At 36.8% G+C, this 22,554-nt stretch overlaps 4 protein-coding genes and 2 pseudogenes across 6 annotated transcripts; 1 reads left to right on the top strand and 5 right to left on the bottom strand.

Moving 5' to 3' along the window:
• Positions 1–47: 47 nt before the first annotated feature.
• On the top strand, positions 48–1,369 carry LOC117915689 (universal stress protein PHOS32-like). Its single transcript, XM_034831321.1, has 4 exons — positions 48–485; positions 590–699; positions 777–895; positions 1,024–1,369. Exons 1-4 carry the CDS (start codon positions 311–313, stop codon positions 1,112–1,114), a joined length of 495 nt encoding a protein of 164 aa, XP_034687212.1. The 5' UTR covers positions 48–310; the 3' UTR covers positions 1,115–1,369.
• A 71-nt stretch (positions 1,370–1,440) lies between these two features.
• On the bottom strand, positions 1,441–2,218 carry LOC117915684 (annotated as a pseudogene).
• Positions 2,219–3,129: 911 nt separating this feature from the next.
• Positions 3,130–4,154, bottom strand: LOC117915687 (glutathione S-transferase U7-like). The gene is made up of 2 exons (XM_034831317.1): positions 3,843–4,154; positions 3,130–3,754 (listed from the first exon to the last, which is right to left on the bottom strand). The coding sequence occupies exons 1-2, from the start codon at positions 4,152–4,154 to the stop codon at positions 3,404–3,406; spliced, it is 663 nt and encodes a 220-aa protein (XP_034687208.1). The 3' UTR covers positions 3,130–3,403.
• Positions 4,155–5,312: 1,158 nt separating this feature from the next.
• LOC117915685 (glutathione S-transferase U8-like) lies at positions 5,313–11,405 on the bottom strand. The gene is made up of 3 exons (XM_034831316.1): positions 11,231–11,405; positions 6,313–6,449; positions 5,313–6,221 (listed from the first exon to the last, which is right to left on the bottom strand). The coding sequence occupies exons 1-3, from the start codon at positions 11,403–11,405 to the stop codon at positions 5,871–5,873; spliced, it is 663 nt and encodes a 220-aa protein (XP_034687207.1). The 3' UTR covers positions 5,313–5,870.
• A 749-nt stretch (positions 11,406–12,154) lies between these two features.
• LOC117915690 lies at positions 12,155–12,847 on the bottom strand (annotated as a pseudogene).
• Positions 12,848–14,995: 2,148 nt separating this feature from the next.
• On the bottom strand, positions 14,996–21,040 carry LOC117915688 (glutathione S-transferase U7-like). Of its 3 annotated transcripts, none has more exons than XR_004651433.1 (3): positions 20,642–21,034; positions 20,156–20,560; positions 14,996–15,211 (listed from the first exon to the last, which is right to left on the bottom strand). XR_004651433.1 is itself a non-coding variant. In XM_034831319.1 (3 exons), the coding sequence occupies exons 1-3, from the start codon at positions 20,951–20,953 to the stop codon at positions 19,147–19,149; spliced, it is 555 nt and encodes a 184-aa protein (XP_034687210.1). In that variant the 5' UTR covers positions 20,954–21,040; the 3' UTR covers positions 18,162–19,146. The 3 variants fall into 3 exon arrangements, 2 of the variants coding, with proteins under 2 accessions (XP_034687210.1, XP_034687209.1); XM_034831319.1 differs by lacking the exon at positions 14,996–15,211 and adding an exon at positions 18,162–19,187 and having other exon boundaries at positions 20,359–20,560; positions 20,642–21,040; XM_034831318.1 differs by lacking the exon at positions 14,996–15,211 and having other exon boundaries at positions 19,962–20,560.
• Positions 21,041–22,554: the final 1,514 nt, after the last annotated feature.

A 22,554-nucleotide genomic window follows, 5' to 3' on the forward strand; every position in this document is an offset into this window, starting at 1 on the left:
AAAAGATTTCTTTGATCTATTTTAGAAAAGCAGTATGAAGAGATCACCCACAATAAACTGTAACACTCAACTACCAATCCAAATGCGAAGAAAAAGAAGAGAGCAGAGAAGAGTAAGCGTTGTTGCACTTCCTTTTCATGCGTGTTGATGAGGATCACGGTTCATCAATGTGACATGTGACACAGCAAAGCAAAGCAAAATAGCCATTGACTTCTGGGTTTTACCTTAAAAACCGATCAGAATCCATTATCAGAAACTGAAGTTTAGTCTCTTTTTCTATACTTCATTTAGCTGAAGAGAGGAAAAGAGTATGGCAAAAGATAGGAAGATAGGGGTGGCAGTGGATTTCTCTCAGGGCAGCAACATAGCTCTGAAATGGGCCATAGATAATCTACTAGACAAGGGGGACACACTCTTCTTCATCCACGTCAAGCCTTCCCAAGGAGACGAGTCTCGCAACCTGCTCTGGTCGGCCACTGGTTCACGTATGTAAAGCTTTTCATTCTCATCAGAGTCGCTCATCATGCATGATTTTTTTTTCACTTCCATCTTCTTTGATTTCCTTGTTGATGATCATCTGGGGTTGTAGCTTTGATTCCATTAGAGGAGTTTCGGGATCTGGATGTGGCCCAGAAGTATGAGATCAACCTTGATCCTGAGTTCTTGGGTATGCTTGCCACTGCTTCTAGCCAGAAAAAGGTCTCTTCCTCTCTGTTTAATTTGTTGTTTATATGTCTGTTTGTCATCTGTGAGTATTGACTCAGAAATCAATACAGGTGAAGATTATAGCAAAGATTTACTGGGGTGATGCAAGAGACAAGCTTTGTGATGCAGTTGCAGAGTTGAAGCTTGATTCCTTGGTCATGGGGAGCAGAGGCCTTGGCACCATCCAAAGGTATATTTCTCTCTTCCTCTTTTGCTTGAAAACTTAGGTGAAAAGGAGGAAGAAGAAGGGAGAAATTAACATTGAGCATTTAAATCATTTACAGTATAGTTTTTAATGTATTGGTTGATTCAAAACAGGACATTTCTGGGGAGTGTGACCAACTATGTGATGGTCCATGCAACTTGCCCTGTGACCATCGTTAAGGATCCGAGCAGCCATGGCTTCTGATTTCATTTCCTGAATCTTATCTTACACAAACCGAGGTGGGTTCATGGATTCTCCCCAGAAATCCTCTGTTGAGATCATCTTCAAAGACAGTGGTGGTATGTACTAGTGTTCTTTTTAGTATTGCTTATTGTGTGTTCTAAGTATTAATTCATTTGCCCTTTGTTCTTTGTATTGATTGCATAAGTTTCTGCAAATCTTCAAGTCCCTATGTACCAATATCAATAAACAGATTTTGTAGTTTTATGATGTCACAAACTCCTTATTGAAAGCTAAATATAGAGAGAGACTAATCACTAGATATAAAATCAAAATACAAGATCATAGGACATAAAGAGTTTAGGCTCAAAATCTAGTTAATTCATATTTGAAGCAATGAAGTCTTTGAGGTAGACTTTAGTGAACTCCTCCATTTTCTCTTTAGGATGCAAGCATTCCTTGACTACGGGACAATCAACAAACTTCCCAACCCATTGACATAGGATAGGGAAATTCTCTTCAGTGAGCAATTCTACCTTCGTTACTTCTTGCATAACCCCAAACCAAGAAGCCACCATGATTGCAGCAATGTCCAGATATCCAACAGTGTCCCCCTCCGAAGAATTCCTTCTCCTTGAGCTCGTTTTCTAGTGCTTTCAGCTGCTTCAAGCTTCTTCAATAGCCTTGTCCCGATCCTCCTCTTTGCTGCTAAAAGCATCCCATGCCACCCATAACGGCTGCATAAAATTGGGAAGGCAAGTTTGATTTTAGCTTAATGAATATGAAAGCGAAAATGAACTGTACTCATCATGTACCTTCTCATCGATGAACTTAGCCCAGAACTGCACCATGGCTCTGTCGTAAGGATATCGAGGTAAGATGGGGTTATCTGTCCTAGTCTCATCTATGTATTCAAGAATAACAAGTGACTCTGCAATAGGCCTTCCAATTGTGTAGAAGGACTGGAACCTTCTTATGGATGGGGTTATACTTGAGGAGCAAAGGAATTTTATTTTGCAGGTCTTCCTCTATGAATTCAAATTGAACCCCCTTCAGTTTCAGAGCTAGTTTTATTCTTCGAGAAAAGAGACTTGCCCACATGCCAAAGAGTTTCACTTCTTGTGCCATTACAGTTCTACCACTTGGAAATATGCATCTTGTCTATGGATTTGGCTCATTTTATAGGACATTCACAGTTTTTTTTGGTCAGAAGAAGGAAATTCCACAGAGGTTTCTTGATAACCAATTCTGTATTAATCTAATCTAGAGGTAGGTGAACACGCCTTTCTTCTTTAATGGGGAAAAGATGTAAAATCAAATAATACCATTCAAACTTGCTTGAATTTAACCATCCTAAAGTCAGTAACTGTCCCATATTATAATCCTTTAGTCAACCAATTCATCGTCATTCAGTTAACTACTAAAATGAATAAATGGCTAGGTAACAATCAATGATGTGCTTCATGACACCATCAACATGCACCTCTCTCTCAGGTTCTTATGTGTTCTATAAGGTATCTCTGTTTTGACTTTTATCATACCCGGGATTCGAATTTACACTCTAGCTTGAAACCAGAATCAGTCATGGCTGTTGGTAAAAGAGCATTGAAGTTCTCTTATTTGGAAGAAAAGGCATGGTATTAGAGATATCTTTTGGCATCTGATATTGGATAAATCATAGGCAGTGATGAAAATTTTTGTTTTTTTTTTAATCAATAATGAAATTAATGCACAAATTTAGTGATATACCACATAAGCTTTTATTCAAAGAAACAGAACAAAGTCTATGCAGCTCTATAGATCACTCAATAATTGAATTTGTTAATAAATCATCATATCCCTTTGTTAGTGATAATTATAGAAAGAAAGCCCAGAAAGAAAAGGGAATGCTGTAATACCTTGGAATCTTGGCATGCTTCTTCTTCTTCTTAATACTACGGCAACAATAGTAGATTCATGGACAGATTTTTCTGAACTTATCATTTAGTATACTCTCCCAACAAACATATAAAAAAAACACTATAAAGACTTTTATTTCTCAACAAATATAATGACATACCATATCAGTATTTATTCAAAGAAACTGGACTAAGTGTGCTTTTGGGAGTGGTTCTAGAAAAACGTTTTTAGTATTTTTAATACTTGAATAATAAAAATTTTCAAGTATTAGAAATATTAAAAGCGCTTCTTAGAATCGCTACGAAACCGGTTCTAACTCCATCCAACTCTGCATGGATCACACTCTCTTATGACTACAGAATACATAGTAGTGAAGTATATGACAACAAAGATTGGTATCATGCTATCAACCCTTCATTTATGAGCAGTTAAGGATTCAAAATGAACTCGAGAATAGGCAACATGTTTCTCTCTTGGTGGCACACACTGCTTGAAGACAGCATCATCAAAGAGCCTCTGAGTCCATGCATGCAGAATGGGAAATTTCTCTTCACCTATGATGTTCATTCCCAGAGCTTCTTGGCTAACTCCCAGCCAAACTAGAATATTTGCTGCTACGTCTACAAATCCCAGACCGCCCCCTCCAAAGAATCTCTTCTCTTCGAGCTCATTCTCCAGGGTTTTCAGCTGCTGATGAGCTTCTTCAATGGCCGTCTCTCGCTCCTTTTCCTCGCCCACCAAAGCCTTCCATAATGCTGGCAGGAGCTGCAAACAGCGACCCACATAAACTTTGTTCACTAACCATTAAACTATCACTTATTCTAAATCAAAACAAATTAGTTCTAATTTTTACTTTCTCATCTACGAACTTAGCCCAGAACCGAGCCATGGCCTTCTCATAAGGGTCTGTAGGCAAGATGGGGTTGTGCTTCCAGGTCTCATCGATGTATTCTATGATGATAAGTGACTCTGCAACTGGCTTTCCATTATGCAAAAGCACAGGGATTTGCTTATGGATTGGGTTATGCTTGAGAAGCGAAGGACTCTTGTTGGACAAGTCCTCTTCTATGTATTCATACTGAACCCCTTTTTGCTTTAGGGCCACTTCAATTCTGCCGCTAAAAGGGCTTGCCCACATGCCAAACAGCTTCACTTCTTCAGCCATTGTTGCAGTTCGGAGAGGTGTGCTGCATGTGGGGTGGTTTCTTTATTTTCATAGGGGAGTGCAGTAGAGATTTTCTTGATGAACAAGGCTCTAGGCTTACCCTCTATAACTGGTTTCCTTGTGGTCATAATAGGGGCATAATGGCAAATGTTGACATTTCTGGTCATCGGATGGATGTTTGATGACGCCATTAACATGTCTGCAACTCTCACCCTGTGCGTTTGCCTTAAGACACTATGATTTCCACGTTGAAGCTTCAAACACTAGCCTGTCTTCGAATGGATTGCATAAATTTCAATAAATGATCATGTAGAAAATAGTGATCGATGTGAATTTTATATACATATTGGAAGCCCAACAAGAATTTGTATTCTATTTTCTATAGGTTTCTTGATGGAAAAGAAAAGTAGTGAAGTAATGTAAGAAAAATGAAAAAGATATTACTTGAAATTTTTAATGAACTCAAAAAAAAATTAGTTATATTATTTAAAGAAATTAAAAGCTTATATTAATTTAATTTAATTCATATGAAGCATACTAGATTGAGAAAAAAAAAACTCTCCATACCTATTTGAAATAAATTCTTGCAAAATATTTTACCATTAAAAAAAATGAAAAAATAAAATAAATAATGAAATAAACAAAAAAAAAAAAGGGGGAGATAAAGGTAATATTGAAAAAGTTGAAGTTGTCACTCTCACTCCTTATACTTTAATGAAATTTCACTCTTTTTTTAAAAGAATTAAAGATTTTGAAATTATTCCTTCAAAATTTGAAATCTTGTGCCTCTATAATTTCTTCCATTCTAATATCATAAAATAAAAAATTTATAAATTTGTCTCTCTTTTTAATATTTTCATTCCCCCCAGCTTGCTGGTAACCTCAAACTTTCTTGAAAACCAACATAATGATAAAAGAGTATTTGGTTGATAAGACAACTCTTGGAGTTGAGGCTGAATGTTACTCATGTCACTTCCATTAATTTTCATCCATGAAGTAAACCCAGGACCAAGCCTTGCTGCTCTGTCATAAGGATCTCTATATCCAAATCTTAATATTTATAGGTAGATGACCATAGAATTGGAACTCTATTAATAAGGAGCAGTGCTCTGAGTTTTCCTCCTTATAATTCCGTTTGGAGAAGTACTTGTCCAATTTATTTTTGAGTTCTCATTCCTAGAAACAGGGCAAAGCCCATGATACAGCTTCAAAATACATAACTATGAAATACATGGATGAGAAGAAAGGTTCCTCTCCCATCAACTCAGACTCATACATAAACCAACTCTTCATTTGGAAGCAGTCGAGACTCCAAATAGAGCTTTATAATAGGCAATGAGTCGCTCCCTTGGTGGCGCACATTCCTTGAAAACAGCATCATCAGCAAACCTGTGATACCATTCATGCACAGTGGGAAACTTCTATATCCAAGCCATGCTGCTCTTTCGTAAGTATCTCTATATCCAAATCTTTATTAATCTAATCTAGAGGTCGATGTACATAGAATTAAAATGCTATTATTAAGGAGCAATGCTGGAGTGTTCTTCCTCGTAGTACCATTTAGTGCAGTACTTCTCCAATTTATTTTTAAGTTCTCATACCCACAAACGGGACAAAGCTCATGATACAACTTCAAAATACACGACTATGACATACGTAGATGAGAAGAAAGAGGTTCCTTTCCCATCAACTCAGACACGTACATAAACCAACTCTTCATTTGGAAGCAGTCGAGGCTCCCAACCGAACTTTAAGATAGACAATGAGTTGCTCCTTTGGTGGCATACATTCCTTGAAAACAGCCTCATCTGCGAGCCTTTGATACAATTCATGCACGGCGGGAAACTTCTCCTCAGTTAGGATCTCCACTCCAAAGGCTTCTTGGGCAACAACAAGCCAAACCAAAAGATGCGCAGCTATGTCCACAAATCCCAAACTCTCCCTTCCGAAGATTTTCTTCTCTTTCAGCTCACTCTCAAGGGTTTTCAGATGCTGCTGAGCTTCTTCAATCGCTTCCTCTCGCTCCCTTCCCCTACTCGCCATAGCCTTTTTTGCTGCCGGCCAGAACTGTATAATGTATATAAAGTTTACCAATGCTTAAAGAGACAAGACCCAGATGATTTTTAAAAAAAGAAAAACAAAATAGTATTAGATTTACCTTCTCATCTATGAACCTAGCCCAGAACCGTGCCTTGGCCTTTTCGTAAGGGTCTGTAGGCAAGAAGGGGTTGTGTTTCCAGGTCTCATCAATGTACTCCAGGATGACAAGTGACTCTGCAACCGGCTTTCCATTGTGTACTGTAGGGAATTAAACCGAATTCCCAACCCGTGAGAAACAAAATTAAAGAAAACACACGTCAAAGAAAAGATAATCACACGCACAAGACAGTATTTACGTGGTTCGGCAATTTGCCTACGTCCACGGAGTTGCAGGGATATCACTATTATCAGGGAAGAATTCAGAGTACAACATGGCGGCTACAATATTCTCTCTATATATATAACACGACAACCCCACCACACTAAAAAAACCCTAATCCTAAAGGGTGGTTCCACAATGGGCTAAACGGCCCAACAGGCCTCAATAAATCTCCCATTAAAAAGCCATGCAATATTATTCGGGTCGGGTCGTCAAATTGGATCAAACAAAACTAGGCTCCACAAAGCCCAACAAATCTCCCACTTGGAGACTAGTCCAATCACCAACATCAAACCGCTATCCTCCAAGAAACAATCCCTCATCCCTACAACTCATCCTCCTGTCCTCAAGCTAGAAGACCAATTGAAGCTGCGCATAGCTTCAACTTCTCAATAGTGACACCCTTAGTCAACATGTCTGCAGGGTTCTTAGATCCACAAATCTTCTCAAGTATTACCAGTTTATCCTCAACAAGATAACGGATAAAGTGGTATTTTGTTTGTATATGTTTCGACTTTGAATGAAAAACCGAATTTTTGGCAAGAAAAATTGCACTCTGACTGTCACTGTGTAGAATGCCCATCTCCTGCTTCTTACCCAATTCATCTAAGAAACCATGAAGCCAAATCATCTCCTTTCCAGCTTCAGTTGCTGCAACATACTCAGCTTCTGTGGTAGACAAAGTAACAATCTTCTGTAGATTTGAAACCCATGATATAGCTGCACCACCTAGAGTAAAAACAAACCCAGTAGTACTCTTTCTACTATCAATATCACCAGCAAAATCAGCATCTACATAACCCTGCAATTTCAAACTTGCACCTGTGAAGCAAAGACATGTATCTAATGAACCCTTTAGATATCTTAGAATCCACTTGACTGCCTCCCAATGCTGCTTTCCAGGCCTACTCATGAATCTGCTCACAACTCCCACTGCATGTGCAATGTCTGGCCTTGTACACACCATAGCATACATCAAGCTACCAATAGCTGAGGCATAGGGCACCTTGCTCATATGGTCCCTTTCTTCTTCTGTCTTCGGTGACTGTTCTTTGCTTAGTTTGAAATGGCTCCCCAAGGGTGTGCTCACTGGTTTAGCTTCATTCATGTTGAACCTGCTGAGAACTTTCTTCACATACTCTGATTGTGAAAGCTTCAATGTACCATTAGCCTTATCTCTAATGATTCTCATACCAAGGATTTGCTTTGCAGTTCCCAAATCCTTCATTGCAAATTGTTTGGACAATTGCTTCTTCAGATTATTAATCTTCTCAATGTCAGACCCTACAATAAGCATATCATCCACATACAACAGTAATATGATGTAAGAATTGTCAAAAGACTTAACATAGCAACAGTGATCAGCTTCACATCTCTTGAACCCAATTCTATGCATAAAACTGTCAAACTTCTTGTACCACTGTCTAGGAGCTTGTTTAAGGCCATACAAGCTTTTTCTCAATTTGCAGACTAGATTCTCTTGTCCCTGAACAATGAACCCTTTTGGCTGAATCATGTAAAGGTCTTCCTCCAAGTCACCATGAAGGAATGCTGTCTTCACATCTAACTGCTCAAGATGTAAGTTTTCTGCAGCCACCATTCCTAGTACAAGTCTGATTGTTGACATTTTCACAACTGGAGAAAATATCTCTGTGTAGTCAATGCCCTCCTTCTGCTGGAACCCTTTAACAACTAATCTGGCCTTGTAACGTTTACTACCATCATGCTCATTCTTTATTCTGTATACCCACTTGTTGTGCAAAGCCTTCTTTCCTACTGGCAATTCAGTCAATTCCCATGTCTGATTCCCTAACAAGGAATCCATCTCATCCTTCATGGCTAACTCCCACTTGCTTGAATTCTCATCTTGCAAGGCTTCATCATAACACTCTGGCTCACCGCCATCAGTCAACAGGAGATAATTTAAAACAGGTGAATAACGCTGCGGAGGTCTAATGTTCCTGGAAGATCTGCGAACTTCAACTACAGGTGTACTCAGATCTACCTGTGAATTTACATTCTCCTTATTTTCTTCATCCCCCTTCTGGACAGTACTTTCAGTCAATTCATCTAAGTTGACAAACTTAGATTTCTTTTGATCTATCTCTGTAACATCTGACACTACAGTTGACCTGTCCTTGTACATAACCTGTTCATTAAATATCACATTTCTACTTCTGATGATTTTCCTGTTTTGTTCATCCCAAAACCTATAGCCAAATTTCTGATCACCATAGCCAATGAAAAAACATATTTTTGACTTTGCATCAAGTTTGCTACGAGCATCAGAATCAATATGAACATAAGAAACACAACCAAAAACTTTTAAATGTGAAAACTTCACCTCTTTACCGCTCCAAACCTCCTCAGGAAGTCTGAACTCCATGGGAACTGATGGTCCTCGGTTTATCAGGTAAGCTGCAGTGCTAACAGCATCAGCCCAAAAAGTTTTTGGTAGTCCAACATGCAACCTCATACTTCTAGCACGCTCATTGAGAGTTCTGTTCATGCGCTCAGCCACACCATTCTGCTGTGGTGTCCCAGGAATGGTCTTCTCCATCCTAATTCCCTGTGCAGCACAATACCCATTGAACCCTCCATCTATGTACTCTCCTCCATTATCTGACCTCAAACATTTTACTTTCAAACCTGTTTCTGTCTCAACCATGGCCTTCCACTTCTTAAAAGTTTCAAATACATCAGATTTATTTTTCAGAAAATAAACTCATACCTTTCTACTTGAGTCATCAATAAAAGTGATGTAATACCTTGAACCTCCTAGGAATGCAACCGGAGAAGGCCCCCACAAATCAGTGTGTACTAGTTCCAATTTTTCAGCCTTCGGTGTCCTGCCAGTTTTCAAGAAGCTTACCTTTTTTTGTTTTCCTAAGATGCAACTTTCACACATGTCAAAATCAATGGATTTCAATTCTGGTAGTTTTCCTTTTGACAACAACATCTTCATCCCTTTCTCACTCATGTGACCAAGTCTACGATGCCATAGGCTTGTATCAGTACTTGCATCAGCAACTGCAATTGTGTCTCTTGGACATGAGGTTATATATAAAGTACCAGTCTTATTTCCACGAGCCAATACCCTAGCTCCCTTTGTAACCTTCCAAGTACCACCAACAAATAGTATTGCATGTCCTTCATCATCAAGTTGTCCAACAGAAATTAGATTCCTCATCAGGTCAGGAATATGTCGAACCTTCTCCAGTAACCAAACAGACCCATTGGGCAACGATATCCGGACGTCTCCCAGACCCACAACATCCAAGGCTGAACCATCAGCCAAATACACCTTACCAAAATCACCTGCAACATAATTCTGTATGATTTCTCGGTGTGGAGTGGTATGAAACGAAGCTCCTGAATCCAAAACCCAATCATCAAGTGGATTGTCTACTGCAAGAAGTAATGCATCATGTACCTCTTCTGTTACAACATTAGCAGAATCATCTTCATTCTTCTTCTTAGGGCTTTTGCATTGCCTTTTAAAGTGACCTGTTTTCCCACAATTCCAGCATTGTACTTGTTGGCCTGATCTAGATTTGCTTCTGTTCCGATTAGAATTTCTGGAATTTGATCTACCCCGATTTGAATATCTGTCATTACCTTTGCCTCTTGTCTCAAGGTTTAGGGCAGAACCAGATCCTGAGGTTTCACCTGTATCTCTTCGGCGAATCTCCTCAGCCAGAATTAAATCTCGTATATCATTGTACTTGAGCTTTTCCTTTCCCGTAGAATTGCTTACTGCCATCCTCATTGTCTCCCAACTGTTTGGCAAAGAAGCCAAGACGATCAGAGCACGAATCTCATCATCAAAATCAATTTCTACAGACGACAATTGATTTGTGATTGTATTAAATTCATTCAGATGTTGTGCTACTGATGCATTCTCTGTCATCTTCAAATTGAACAACTTCTTCATCAGATGCACCTTATTGTTTGCGGATGGCTTTTCATACATACCGGACAAAGCCTTCATCAAATCTGCTGTGGTCTTCTCCTTTACAACATTATGTGCAACAGACCTAGACAGAGTTAACCTAATAACTCCTAGAACCTGTCTGTCAAGAACCGCCCATTCCTCAGCCTTCATACTCTCAGGTTTTGTCCCCAAAAGAGGCAGATGCAATTTCCTCCCATAGAGATAATCTTCAATCTGCATCCTCCAATACGCAAAGTCTGTGCCATCAAACTTTTCTATTCCAGACGCCTTTCCTGCTTCCTCTGCCATTGCTCCCACTCAAACCTAACCCTAGGCTCTGATACCAGTTGTAGGGAATTAAACCGAATTCCCAACCCGTGAGAAACAAAATTAAAGAAAACACACGCCAAAGAAAAGATAATCACACGCACAAGACAGTATTTACGTGGTTCGGCAATTTGCCTACGTCCACGGAGTTGCAGGGATATCACTATTATCAGGGAAGAATTCAGAGTACAACATGGCGGCTACAATATTCTCTCTATATATATAACACGACAACCCCACCACACTAAAAAAACCCTAATCCTAAAGGGTGGTTCCACAATGGGCTAAACGGCCCAACAGGCCTCAATAAATCTCCCATTAAAAAGCCATGCAATATTATTCGGGTCGGGTCGTCAAATTGGATCAAACAAAACTAGGCTCCACAAAGCCCAACATGTACAAGCACAGGGACTTTCTTGTGAACTGGATTATACTTGAGAAGCGCAGGACTCTTATTGTACAAGTTCTCTTCTATGTATTCAAATTGAAGTCCTTTCAGCTTCAGGGCCAATTCAATTCTGCGGCTATAGGGGCTTCCCCATGCACCAAACAGCTTCACTTCTTCAGCCATTGTTGCAGTTTGGAGAGTTATGGTTCCTTTGCTGTATTTTCTTCTGATTTATAGGGGTTTTTCTTTTGTCGAGATCTTAGTTTGGACTTTGGAGCGTGTCAGTGTCATCGAATGGCTGATTGGGAAAGCATTGATGTATATGGTGACGCCATCAAGAGGCTTCCAGACGTCAGCCAATACGTGTGCACTGAGAATTATGCAGACGAAGGAACGTTTGAAGCCTTGGGAGTCTTGGACAAACTTTTTCGTGTAATTTGTTCACTGGCTTTCGGCTTCCCTTTTTCATTTGAGGACAAACCCGTTTACTGGTGAAGCGATATTGCACAGACCATTCTGCATCGTAACTCGAGTTTGACATTCTAGAATGTAGTTCGACAGGTACTACTTTTATATCTTACCATTTTTCCTTTATAAATTAAAATATATCTAAGTTTTATTTATTTGGACTTTTATTCTATGGTTTAGATTTGGGAGTGTGATAAATACCACTTCGATACCTTAATATATGATTAATTAATTAATTCTCATCCACGGTAAGAGTCTACATGAAGTAAAAGTATCATTCATCAAGGATTTAAAATTTTTTACACTAGTAAAAAACTATATAAATCCTAGATTGTCATTGGAGACCCATTTAGTACATTGTTTGACCCTAACGTGTATAACTTGAAAGTAGAAGATATTTGGTTGTTTCCTAGGTGTTTGCTGTGAGAGGGAATATTCATGGTACATAGAAGGTTAGATCTGGGTTAAAATCATAATGAAGGTAATAATATATTCCTAGATAAAAGTAGGTAATTTAGTTTCATTAGTAAAAGTTCCAACAAATCCCAGAGCTTCTTGGGCAACAAGAAGCCAAACTATAATGTTTGCAGCTATGTCTACAAATCCCAAACTCTCCCCTCCAAAGAATTTCGTCTCTTTCAGCTCACTCTCTAGAGTTTTCAGCTGCTCCTGGATTTCTTCAATCACTCCCTTTTGCTCCTCTCCCTTTCCACAACCTTTGTTGCTGCCGGCCAGAGCTGCATAATGAATAGTAGTCAGGATCCAAATGAAATTTTTTTTTTTTTAAAAAAAGGAATATAGTATTGGGTTTACCTTGTCATGGCCTTCTCGTAAGGGTCTGTAGGCAAGATGGGAATATGTTTCCAGGTCTCATCAATGTACTCCAGGATGACAAGTGACTCTGCAACCGGCTTTCCATTGTGTACAAGCACAGGGATTTTCTTGTGAACTGGATTATACCTGAGAAGCGCAGGACTCTTATTGGACAAGTTCTCTGCTATGTTCAAATTGAACTCCTTTCAGCTTGAGGGCCACTTCAATTCTGCGGCAAAAGGGGCTTGCCCACGAGCCAAAAAGCTTCACTTCTTCAGCCATTGTTGCTGCTTGAAGAGATGTGGCTGCCATTGGTATGCTCTCTTCTTATTTATAGAGGTTTTCTTGATCTTGAATCTTGATTAACCAGGTGCCGTCCTGGACCTTGGATTTGTGGAGATTTTAATGTGGAGTGTGATAGGATGGCTGGTTAGGAGCCCAATAATGTACTTGGTGACGTCAGCCAATGCCTTTTGAGAGTTTGGGGGGGCAAAATAACCCTTTTATAAAAAGAAATGTAAGCATAACCCATCCGCAAAACTTTATGATCAAACTAATCTTTTTATTATCACTAAGAGATATATCATAATTTTATTTTATTTTTATCAAAATTGAAATTAAAGTTTCAATTGTTAAATGAGACTTTATTTTTAAAATAAGACAATAATTAGTAACTAAGGCTTTATTTTGAAACTGAAATTTTAATTGTTAATTAAGGTTTCATTTTTAAATTGAAACTACAATTGGTATCTGTGATTTCATTTTTTAACCGAGACCTCAATTTTAACTGAAGTTTAGTTAATTTTTTCTATTTTAAATTTTAATTAAAATATTAAATTATAAATTTTATTGAAATTAAAAATATATACTTAATAATAAAAAAAGTTATATATTTAAACTTAACAATCTGATATTACTTTTAATAAAGATTAATTGTTAAATATAATAATAAATAAATATTTTATTTATCAATAAATTAATATTTTATTTATCAATAAATTAATAATCTTAAAATAATAAAGTTATATGATATATAAATAAGATATAAAATTACATAATTTATTAATTTAATATATTTAATTTATTGTATTTTTAAGATATTAATTTATTTGTATTTTGACAAATTAATCTTTATTAAAATAATAATATACTCTTAAATTTTCATATATAATGGAAAAAAACATGTCCCCCATAATTTGAGTAGGTACTTGATGTAATTTAAATTAATAGATTATATAATTTTATATTTTAAAAATATAATAAATTTAATACATTAAATTAATAAATTATATAAATTTATATATTATTTATGTCTCATATAACTTTATTATTTTAAAATTATTAATTTATTGATAAATAAAATATTTATTTATTATTATATTCATCCATTTATCTTTATTAAAATAATAATAAGTATATAAATTTCTTATTATTAAATTATATATTTTTAATTTCAATAATAATTTATAATTTAATATTTTTTAATTAAATTTAAAGTAAGAAAAAAAAAATGAAACATCAATTGCTAATTACAACTTCAATTAAAAAACGAAGTCTTAATTATTAATTCCGGCTTCAATCCAAAAATAAAATTTAATTGAGGTTTAACTTAAAATTTGAAAAAATAAAATAAAATCATGAATTTTGTAAAAAGGCTAAACCTTATATATATATATATATATATATATATATATATATATATATATATATATATATATATATATATATATATATATATATATTTTTGTCTGTGACCAACTTTTTAGATCATTCACATGAGCAGTTAATCTCGGAGAATGGAATTTTGGATCAAAATTGATGTTTTGATCCAACAATATTATGTTTTAAATAATTGGTTTATGCTTGAAATGTGGGATCGAGGTGACTGACTGTACAATATAAATATATAATTTATATATTACTAAAATTAAAAGAATTATAAAATCACAATAAAAATAAAATATAAATATATTAGATTTTTTATTTTAATAAATAATAAATTTATAATATTTAATTATTAAGAAGAAAGATTATAGACTAAAGAGTAAAATAAAATTGTGTTACTTATTTATTCATTTTTTAATTTTTATTTCAATTTTATTAGCATTATTATTTTAGTATGATTACTTACTTTTGATCATGGGTTGGTGGGGGATTTTAAAAAAAAAAATTGTAATTTTGAGAAATATTTATTGGAAAGAGGAGCATTGTCACACTCCAATTCATCACTAAACATTTAATAAATGTTAAACATATTTCAATAATGTTGGGGGAGCATCATGTTGGGAAGGGATGATTGGAATGTCGGGATTGTTTATCCAAATAATGACTCTTAAAATAAGGTCGTATGATATGATATTCGAATGTTAAAAGATTTAATTCATTTGGAGGATGAAAACCCGACAACCTTAAAAGGATTGGAGTTGAGGCTGAATGTTACCCATACCACTTACATTCTCATCTCCGAACTAAACCCCGAACCAAACCATGACTCAGTCACAAGGATTTCTATATCCAAATCTTTATTCAATCTAACCAAGAGGTAGATGAACATAGAATATTCAATTCCTATTGATTAGGAGGCAATGTTTGGGTCTTCTTCCTAAGGCCATTTGGAGCAATACTTCTCCAAACTTATTTCTAAGTTCTCATTCCCACAAACAGGACAAGGTTCATTACAATACTTCATAATGCATAACTATGAAATATGTTGGTATGAGATAAAATCATATATTTTTATTCTATATCAATTCATCAGAGTACAAGTGTATATATAGACAAAAGAAAAGCTATACATGGACTACATGGATTACGGCTACAATTGCTGAGGGATTGCAGTGACTGATTGCAGTGATTGATTTTTCTCCTTTAATGGTTCAGAGAACAGCTCACGCCAACACTCCCCCTCAAGTTGGTACGTAAATATCAATAAGTCCCAACTTGTCTAGTGAGTGATGGAATATTTTACTGCTCACAGCTTTTGTAAGAATATCGGCCAGTTGGTCTTCGGATTTCACAAAAGGGAATTGGATAATCTTTGCATCAAGATTTTGTTTAATAAAGTGTCGATCTACTTCTACGTGCTTAGTCCGATCATGCTGAATGGGATTATGGGAGATGTCAATTGCTGCTTTATTATCACAAAACAACTTCATCTCGGAGTCAGGGGCAAAACCAATCTCCGTTAGAAGTCTCCTAAGCCACAATAACTCACATAGCCCTTTAGCCATTCCACGAAACTCAGCTTCCGCACTGGATAGAGCGATCACCTTATGTTTTTTGCTTCTCCAAGTAACCAAGTTTCCTCCAACAAAAGTGAAGTAGCCTGAGGTGGATTTCCTATCCATGATGTTCCCTGCCCAATCTGTGTCTATATATCCTTCTACTCTTAGGTGATCATTTTTTGAGAACATAAGTCTCTTTCCAGGGGACGACTTCAAATATCTCAAAATCTGCATAACGGCACTCATATGATCTTCACTTGGACAATGCATAAACTGGCTTACCACACTTACTGCATAAGCAATATCCGGTCGTGTGTGAGAAAGATAAATAAGCTTGCCTACCAGTCTTTGATACCTTTCTTTGTCTGTTGGTATTTGATTGGGATATTCTCCAAGTTTGTGATTCAGAATTATTGGAGTTTCTGTAGGCTTACAATCAAGTAATCCAACCTCTGTTAATAGGTCTAAAATATATTTTCTCTGAGACAGGAATATACCTCGCTTTGATCTAGCAACTTCAATTCCCAGAAAGTATTTTAGTCCTCCTAGGTTCTTCATTTCAAATTCAGATGCCAACTGCTCTTGAAGTCTCGCTATCTCCTCTGAATCGTCTCCTGTGATGATCATATCGTCTACATAGACTATCAGAGCAGTCAGTTTGCCCTGTCTATGCTTTAGGAACAAAGTGTGATCAGAGTTACTTTGCTGGAATCCATACTTTTTCATTGCCGTACTGAATCTCCCAAACCAAGCTCGAGGTGATTGTTTCAACCCGTATAGAGTTCTTTGTAATTTGCAAACAATGTTGCCTTCTGTGTTGGCTACATATCCTGAGGGAATGTCCATATATATATATATATATATATATATATATATATATCTTCTTCTAGATCACCATGTAAAAACGCATTCTTTACATCGAACTGATGCAGGGGTCAATCCAGATTTGCTGCAAGTGACAACAATACTCTCACCGTATTTAGTTTGGCAACGAGTGAGAATGTTTCCTGATAGTCAACTCCGTATGTCTGCGTGAATCCCTTTACTACAAGTCTTGCCTTGTAACGCTCAATTGTTCCATCTACCTTGTATTTGATAGAAAACACCCACTTGCACCCCACTGTTTTCTGTCCTTTAGGTAGATTGACAAGAATCCAGGTCTTATTTTTCAATAGTGCCTCCATCTCCTCCTTCATAGCCTGGACCCACCTCGGGTCTTTCATTGCTTCTTCAACCCTTGTAGGAACCTGACACGAGGAGAGTGCATTTGCGAAAGTCTTTAGAGGTTTAGGAAGTGTCTTTGTGGATACATAGTTAGCAATTGGGTATTTCAACCTCCGGTCTTCTATGTTAGGAGAGTATCTATCTGGTGGCTTGCCTCGATTATGCCTGTATGGTAACTCATAGCCCACATGACCATCATTAGTTAACACAGGTGTACTCAGAGTGTTCAGGGAACTTACCTCAGGAATATTCTCAGGAGATGGGTCTTTGGATACTGTGGAATGAGGGGGTACTATCGACTGTTGTGGTTGTTGCTCTTCAATTACTAATGGTAGAACACCAGGTTCTGTGTCAACATCAGGTTCTGTATTGGATACAGAAACAACAGGCTCAACATCAGGCTCAACATCAAGTTCTGTATTGGATACAGAAACAACAGGCTCCCAATCAAACCTCAGCCAATTCAACTCTTTATTTTGAGGCACCCCCTGAAGAGTAGAAGTGGATGTGGTCGGAGAGTAGAAAGTCTCTGATTCCAAGAAGGTGACATCCATCGTCACATAGGTGCGATGATTAAATGGATCATAACAGCGATATCCCTTTTGATGTAAGCCATACCCCAAAAAAAGACACCGGACTGCGCAGGGATCGAGTTTAGTGCGTTGATTCTTGTGTAAATGAACGAAGGCAACACAGCCAAATACTCGAGGCGGAAGCATTAAGGCAGTAGGTAGAGAGTGGACAGTGGATAGAGCCTGGAGAGGAGTCTTGAACTTAAGAACCTTATAAGGCATCTGATTAATAAGGTGAACTACTGTAGTGACAGCATCAGTCCAAAAATGATTAGGTACATGAGCACCAAGAAGAATAACCCGAGCAGTCTCTAAAATATGCCGATTTTTCCTTTCGGCAATTCCATTTTGTTGTGGTGTTTGAGGACAGGTAGTTTCATGAATCAAGCCATGGTGATTGAAATAATTTTTGAAGTCACGATGCATATACTCTCCACCATTATCGGATCGAAGTATGCGAATTGTAGCAGAATACTGAGTTTTAACCATCTCATGAAATGAGCAAAAAACAGAGAAAACTTCATCCTTTATTCTTCATTAGACACAACCATGTCATACGAGTGCAATCATCCACAAAAATCACAAACCATCGAACCCCAGATATAGTGGATTTGGGAGATGGACCCCACACATCAGAGTGAATCAATTCAAAAGGCATCTGACTCTTATTAAAACTCAAAGGATAACTAACACGATGACTTTTAGCTAAGATGCATGTCTCGCATTTAAAATCCAAATTCGACAAACCCGAAAATAAAGCAGGAAATACAAGTTTCAAATATCCAAATGAAGGATGTCCTAACCGACGATACCACAACAAAATGTTCGCCTTATTTCGATCACTAGAGCTTCTTGTATGGTTAGCTTGACCGATGCTAAAATCTTCCATATAGTAGAGCCCCCCCTTTTTAGTACCATGCCCAATTATCTCATTGGTGAGAATATCTTGAAGAAGACAAAAGGTTGGATAAATTATAACAATACAATTTAACTCCTTCGTGACTTGGCTCACTGACAATAATTTATGAGACAATGAGGGTACAAAAAGGGTATTGGTTAAGGAGAGAGTTGGTGATATCATCACTATACTAGCCCCTTTTACCAAAGAGATGTCCCCATTAGCATTAGCAATGCTAGTACGCCGAGGAGAGGATCGTTCAGAAAAATCACTTGCATCATACGTCATGTGGTCTGTCGCTCCTGAATCAAGAATCCAACCATCATATGATTCATTGGTATTGGTCCCGAGAAAACTCATACCTGTATCCAAATCAACTGTTGTTGTTGGAATAAGTGACAATTGGGACTCAGCCGAGGCTATCGCGGCCTTGCCTGTGCCATTAGCTGCATTTTTGCTGGCTCCACCATCATTCCCATTCCCATCTCGTCGCCTCTTGGCTTGTAATTCATGCCACCAATCTAGGTAGCCATGTAGTTTGAAGCATGTGTCTCGAGTATGCTTCGAATTTCCACAATGAGAGCATTTCATGTCATTGGATGGGCCATTTGACTTAGAAAATTTTCCATTCAATGACAGAGAGTGGGCTGCAGTGGAGGGCCCTTGTTTGAGGCTTCGTGAAGCCATCACTGCTCCAGCCGCCTCTTCTCCATTATTGGCTATCATCACCGCCTGACGCACAGCTTCTCTACGAACATGGGCATATGCCTGTTCCACTGTGGGAAATGGCTTAAGCTGCAACACATCACTTCTAATATTATCAAGTTTATCATCCAAACCATCAAGAAAAGTATATACCCGATCCTCCTGCAGCATATTGTTAAAATATTGGATATCTACTGGACATTGCATTGGATTGGGACGACGGAAATCAATCTCCCGCCATAGACCTTGGAGATCATTATAGTATTTTTCCAGAGAGCCACTACCCTGCCTGAGTCGTGCCACTCGCCGCTGGAGTTCATAAACTTGGGTTGCATCACTTCCATCAAAATAAGTGGTTGCAATTGCATCCCAAACTTGCTTTGCCGTTGGAAACCGAATGAAGTTGCCAATAAGGGATGAATCCATCGAACCAATCAGCCATCCTTTCACAGTTGCATTCTCAGTCCACCACCTACGGAAGGAAGGGTCGGTTGTTAATGGTTGAGGAAGGTCGCCGTTGATGTAGCCGAGTTTATCCTTGCCCGCAACATACATCTCTATGACTTGTGACCAGAGGGCGTAATTCGTGCCATCCAGTTTGATGCCAATCGGGGCAATTGCTGAGTCGGTGGTTGGAATGGACGTTGGAGCTTTACTCAAAGCTTCTGTCATCCTTGCCGTTAGTTCAGACAGTACAAATGGCGGGATTGAAGATTCACCCAAGTGCTCACCCGAGTGAGGATCTATATCTGCCATGTGAAAGGAGTTTGGGCTCTGTTTTTAAGAAATTTGGTTGAACAGAGGGTAGAGGATCGAATTCTGCTCTGATACCATGTTGGTTTGAGATAAAATCATATATTTTTATTCTATATCAATTCATCAGAGTATAAGTGTATATATAGACAAAAGAAAAGCTATACATGGACTACATGGATTACGGCTGCAATTGCTGAGGGATTGCAGTGACTGATTGCAGTGATTGATTTTTCTCCTTTAATGGTTCAGAGAACAGCTTAAGCCAACAAAATACATGTGCAAGAAGAAAGATTCCTCTCCCATGAAGTCATCCACAAATAAACCCACTCTTCATTTGGAAGCAGTCAAGGCTCCAAACCGAACTTTGAAAGAGGCAAGAAGTCGCTCCATTGACACACATTCCTTGAAAACAGCATCATCAAGAAGCCTATGATTCCATTCATGCAATCCGGGAAACTTATCTTCGGTTAGGATATCCAGTCCCAGAGTTTCTTGGACAACAAGCAGCCAAAATATAATGTTTGCAGCTATGTCTACAAATCCCAAACTCTCCCCTCCAAAGAATTTCTTCTCTTTCAGCTCACTCTCTAGAGTTTTCAGATGCTCCTGGATTTCTTCAATCAGTCCCTTATGCTCCTCTCCCTTACTCAACACAACCTTTTTTGCTGCCGGCCAGAGCTGCATGATATTGTACAGTAGTCAGGACCCAAGTGAATTTAAACTAAAAAAAGGAAAAAAAAAAAATAGTAATGGGTTTACCTTCTCATCTAAGAACTTAGCCCAGAACCGTGCCATGGCCTTCTCATAAGGGTCTGCAGGCAAGATGGGGTTCTGTTTCCAGGTCTCATCAATGTACTCCAGGATTACAAGTGACTCTGCAACTGGCTTTCCCTTATGCAAAAGCACAGGGACTTTCTTATGGACTGGGTTATAGTTGAGAAGCGAAGGACTCTTGTTGGACAAGTCCTCTTCTATGTACTCATACTGAATCCCTTTCATCTTGAGGGCCACTTCAATTCTGCGGCTAAAAGGGCTTGCCCACATGCCAAACAGCTTCACTTCTTCAGCCATTGTTGCAGCTTGAAGAGATCAGGCTACCACTGGTATGCCCTCTTCTTATTTATAGAGGTTTTCTTGATAAACCAGGCGCGGTGCTGGCCCTTGGATTTGTTGAGATTTTAGTTTGGAGTGTGATCGGATGGACGATTGGGAACCAATAATGTATCTGGTGACGGCCTGACAAAGTGGTAGACATCAGCCAATGCGTGTCCATTGAGGCATGGCCTACGCATCCAGACAATGAAGACTTTGAAGACGGCACTTATCGCTGTCGGTGATGTGATATTTCCCTTGGAATCTTATCTCTTTGCATTATTTAAGTGGGCTAAATTGCAAGGATTGAAATGTCGAAAAATTTCGGAAAATATCGTTTATCGGCCGGCTCCGACACAATATTCGTCACGGAAAATTTTCGAAACTATCGCCAATATTTTGGTATTTTTCGAAGCGACACGCGGAGCAGATGGAGAACGTCAATATATTGCCCCTTCTACCACTTTTTTGAAAATTTTGAAAATTCTCGTATTTGAATTTTTAACGATTCAATGACCCAAATTTCATATATGTTTTTATATTATAATTTTATTTTTAACATTTTTTATATTTATCTCATTAATCTTATTTCAAAAAATTATTATCACTCCACTCTTAAATTTTTTTATATTTATCCTTTCAATTTTATTTAATTTTAAATGATTTTATTTTAAAATATTAAAAATATAATTTTACCCAAAAATTTGCTATAATATAAAATTTTTAAAAAGTTCTAATATTTTATAAATTAAAATTAATTTTATAAGATAAATTATTAATAATTTTTATTATTTAAATAAATTAATGTTAATAGAAAAAGTTGTTACCACATAATTTTAATAAAATTTTAGAAATTAAATCTCAAATAAAATATTTTATATAAATCAATTTAATTTTTTATTTAAAATGTAATTAAACATATTTTAGTAAAAGTATTTTAAATTTTTTTAAATAAACATTGTTTTCAACAAGATCTCCCTTCATTTTAATATTAAGGAATATTGCAATATCATATGTATTATATTTATATATAAATTATTTTTATTCAATAAAATCAAATATATCTTAACCTAATTCTAACTTTATACACTTTCAAAATTCATATTTATTATTCTTAAAATTCAAATATCGAATCTACTGATATATCTTTATCTATCGATTTTTTTTTTATCATATCTATATCAATTATACTTACAAAATAACTTTAAAATATATATATTTGTTTATTTTATCATTTTTTTTTTTTTAGTTTTTCCAAAGATGTTAATGAATTTTAAATAATTTTTAATCCACTTATATTTGTGAAAAAATATCACTATGATACTTATGATATATTCGTAATTATCGATATTTTAGGTAGATATGATTGTTTGAGTATTATTAAAATTTTAATATATATATATATAATCTTAATAAAATAAAATAAAAATATATTAAGATTTTTTATTTTAATAAATAAAAAAATTAAAATATTTAATTACTAAGAAGAAATTATAGACATCAACATTTTTAATGAATTAAATTATCATTAAATTGGTTTTCAAAATTGTGGTTTCCCAATTCAACAAAATTTGAACTCA

The sequence above is a fragment of the Vitis riparia genome, chromosome 6 (assembly GCF_004353265.1).
Source record: "Vitis riparia cultivar Riparia Gloire de Montpellier isolate 1030 chromosome 6, EGFV_Vit.rip_1.0, whole genome shotgun sequence".
Taxonomy (NCBI): Eukaryota; Viridiplantae; Streptophyta; class Magnoliopsida; order Vitales; family Vitaceae; genus Vitis; species Vitis riparia.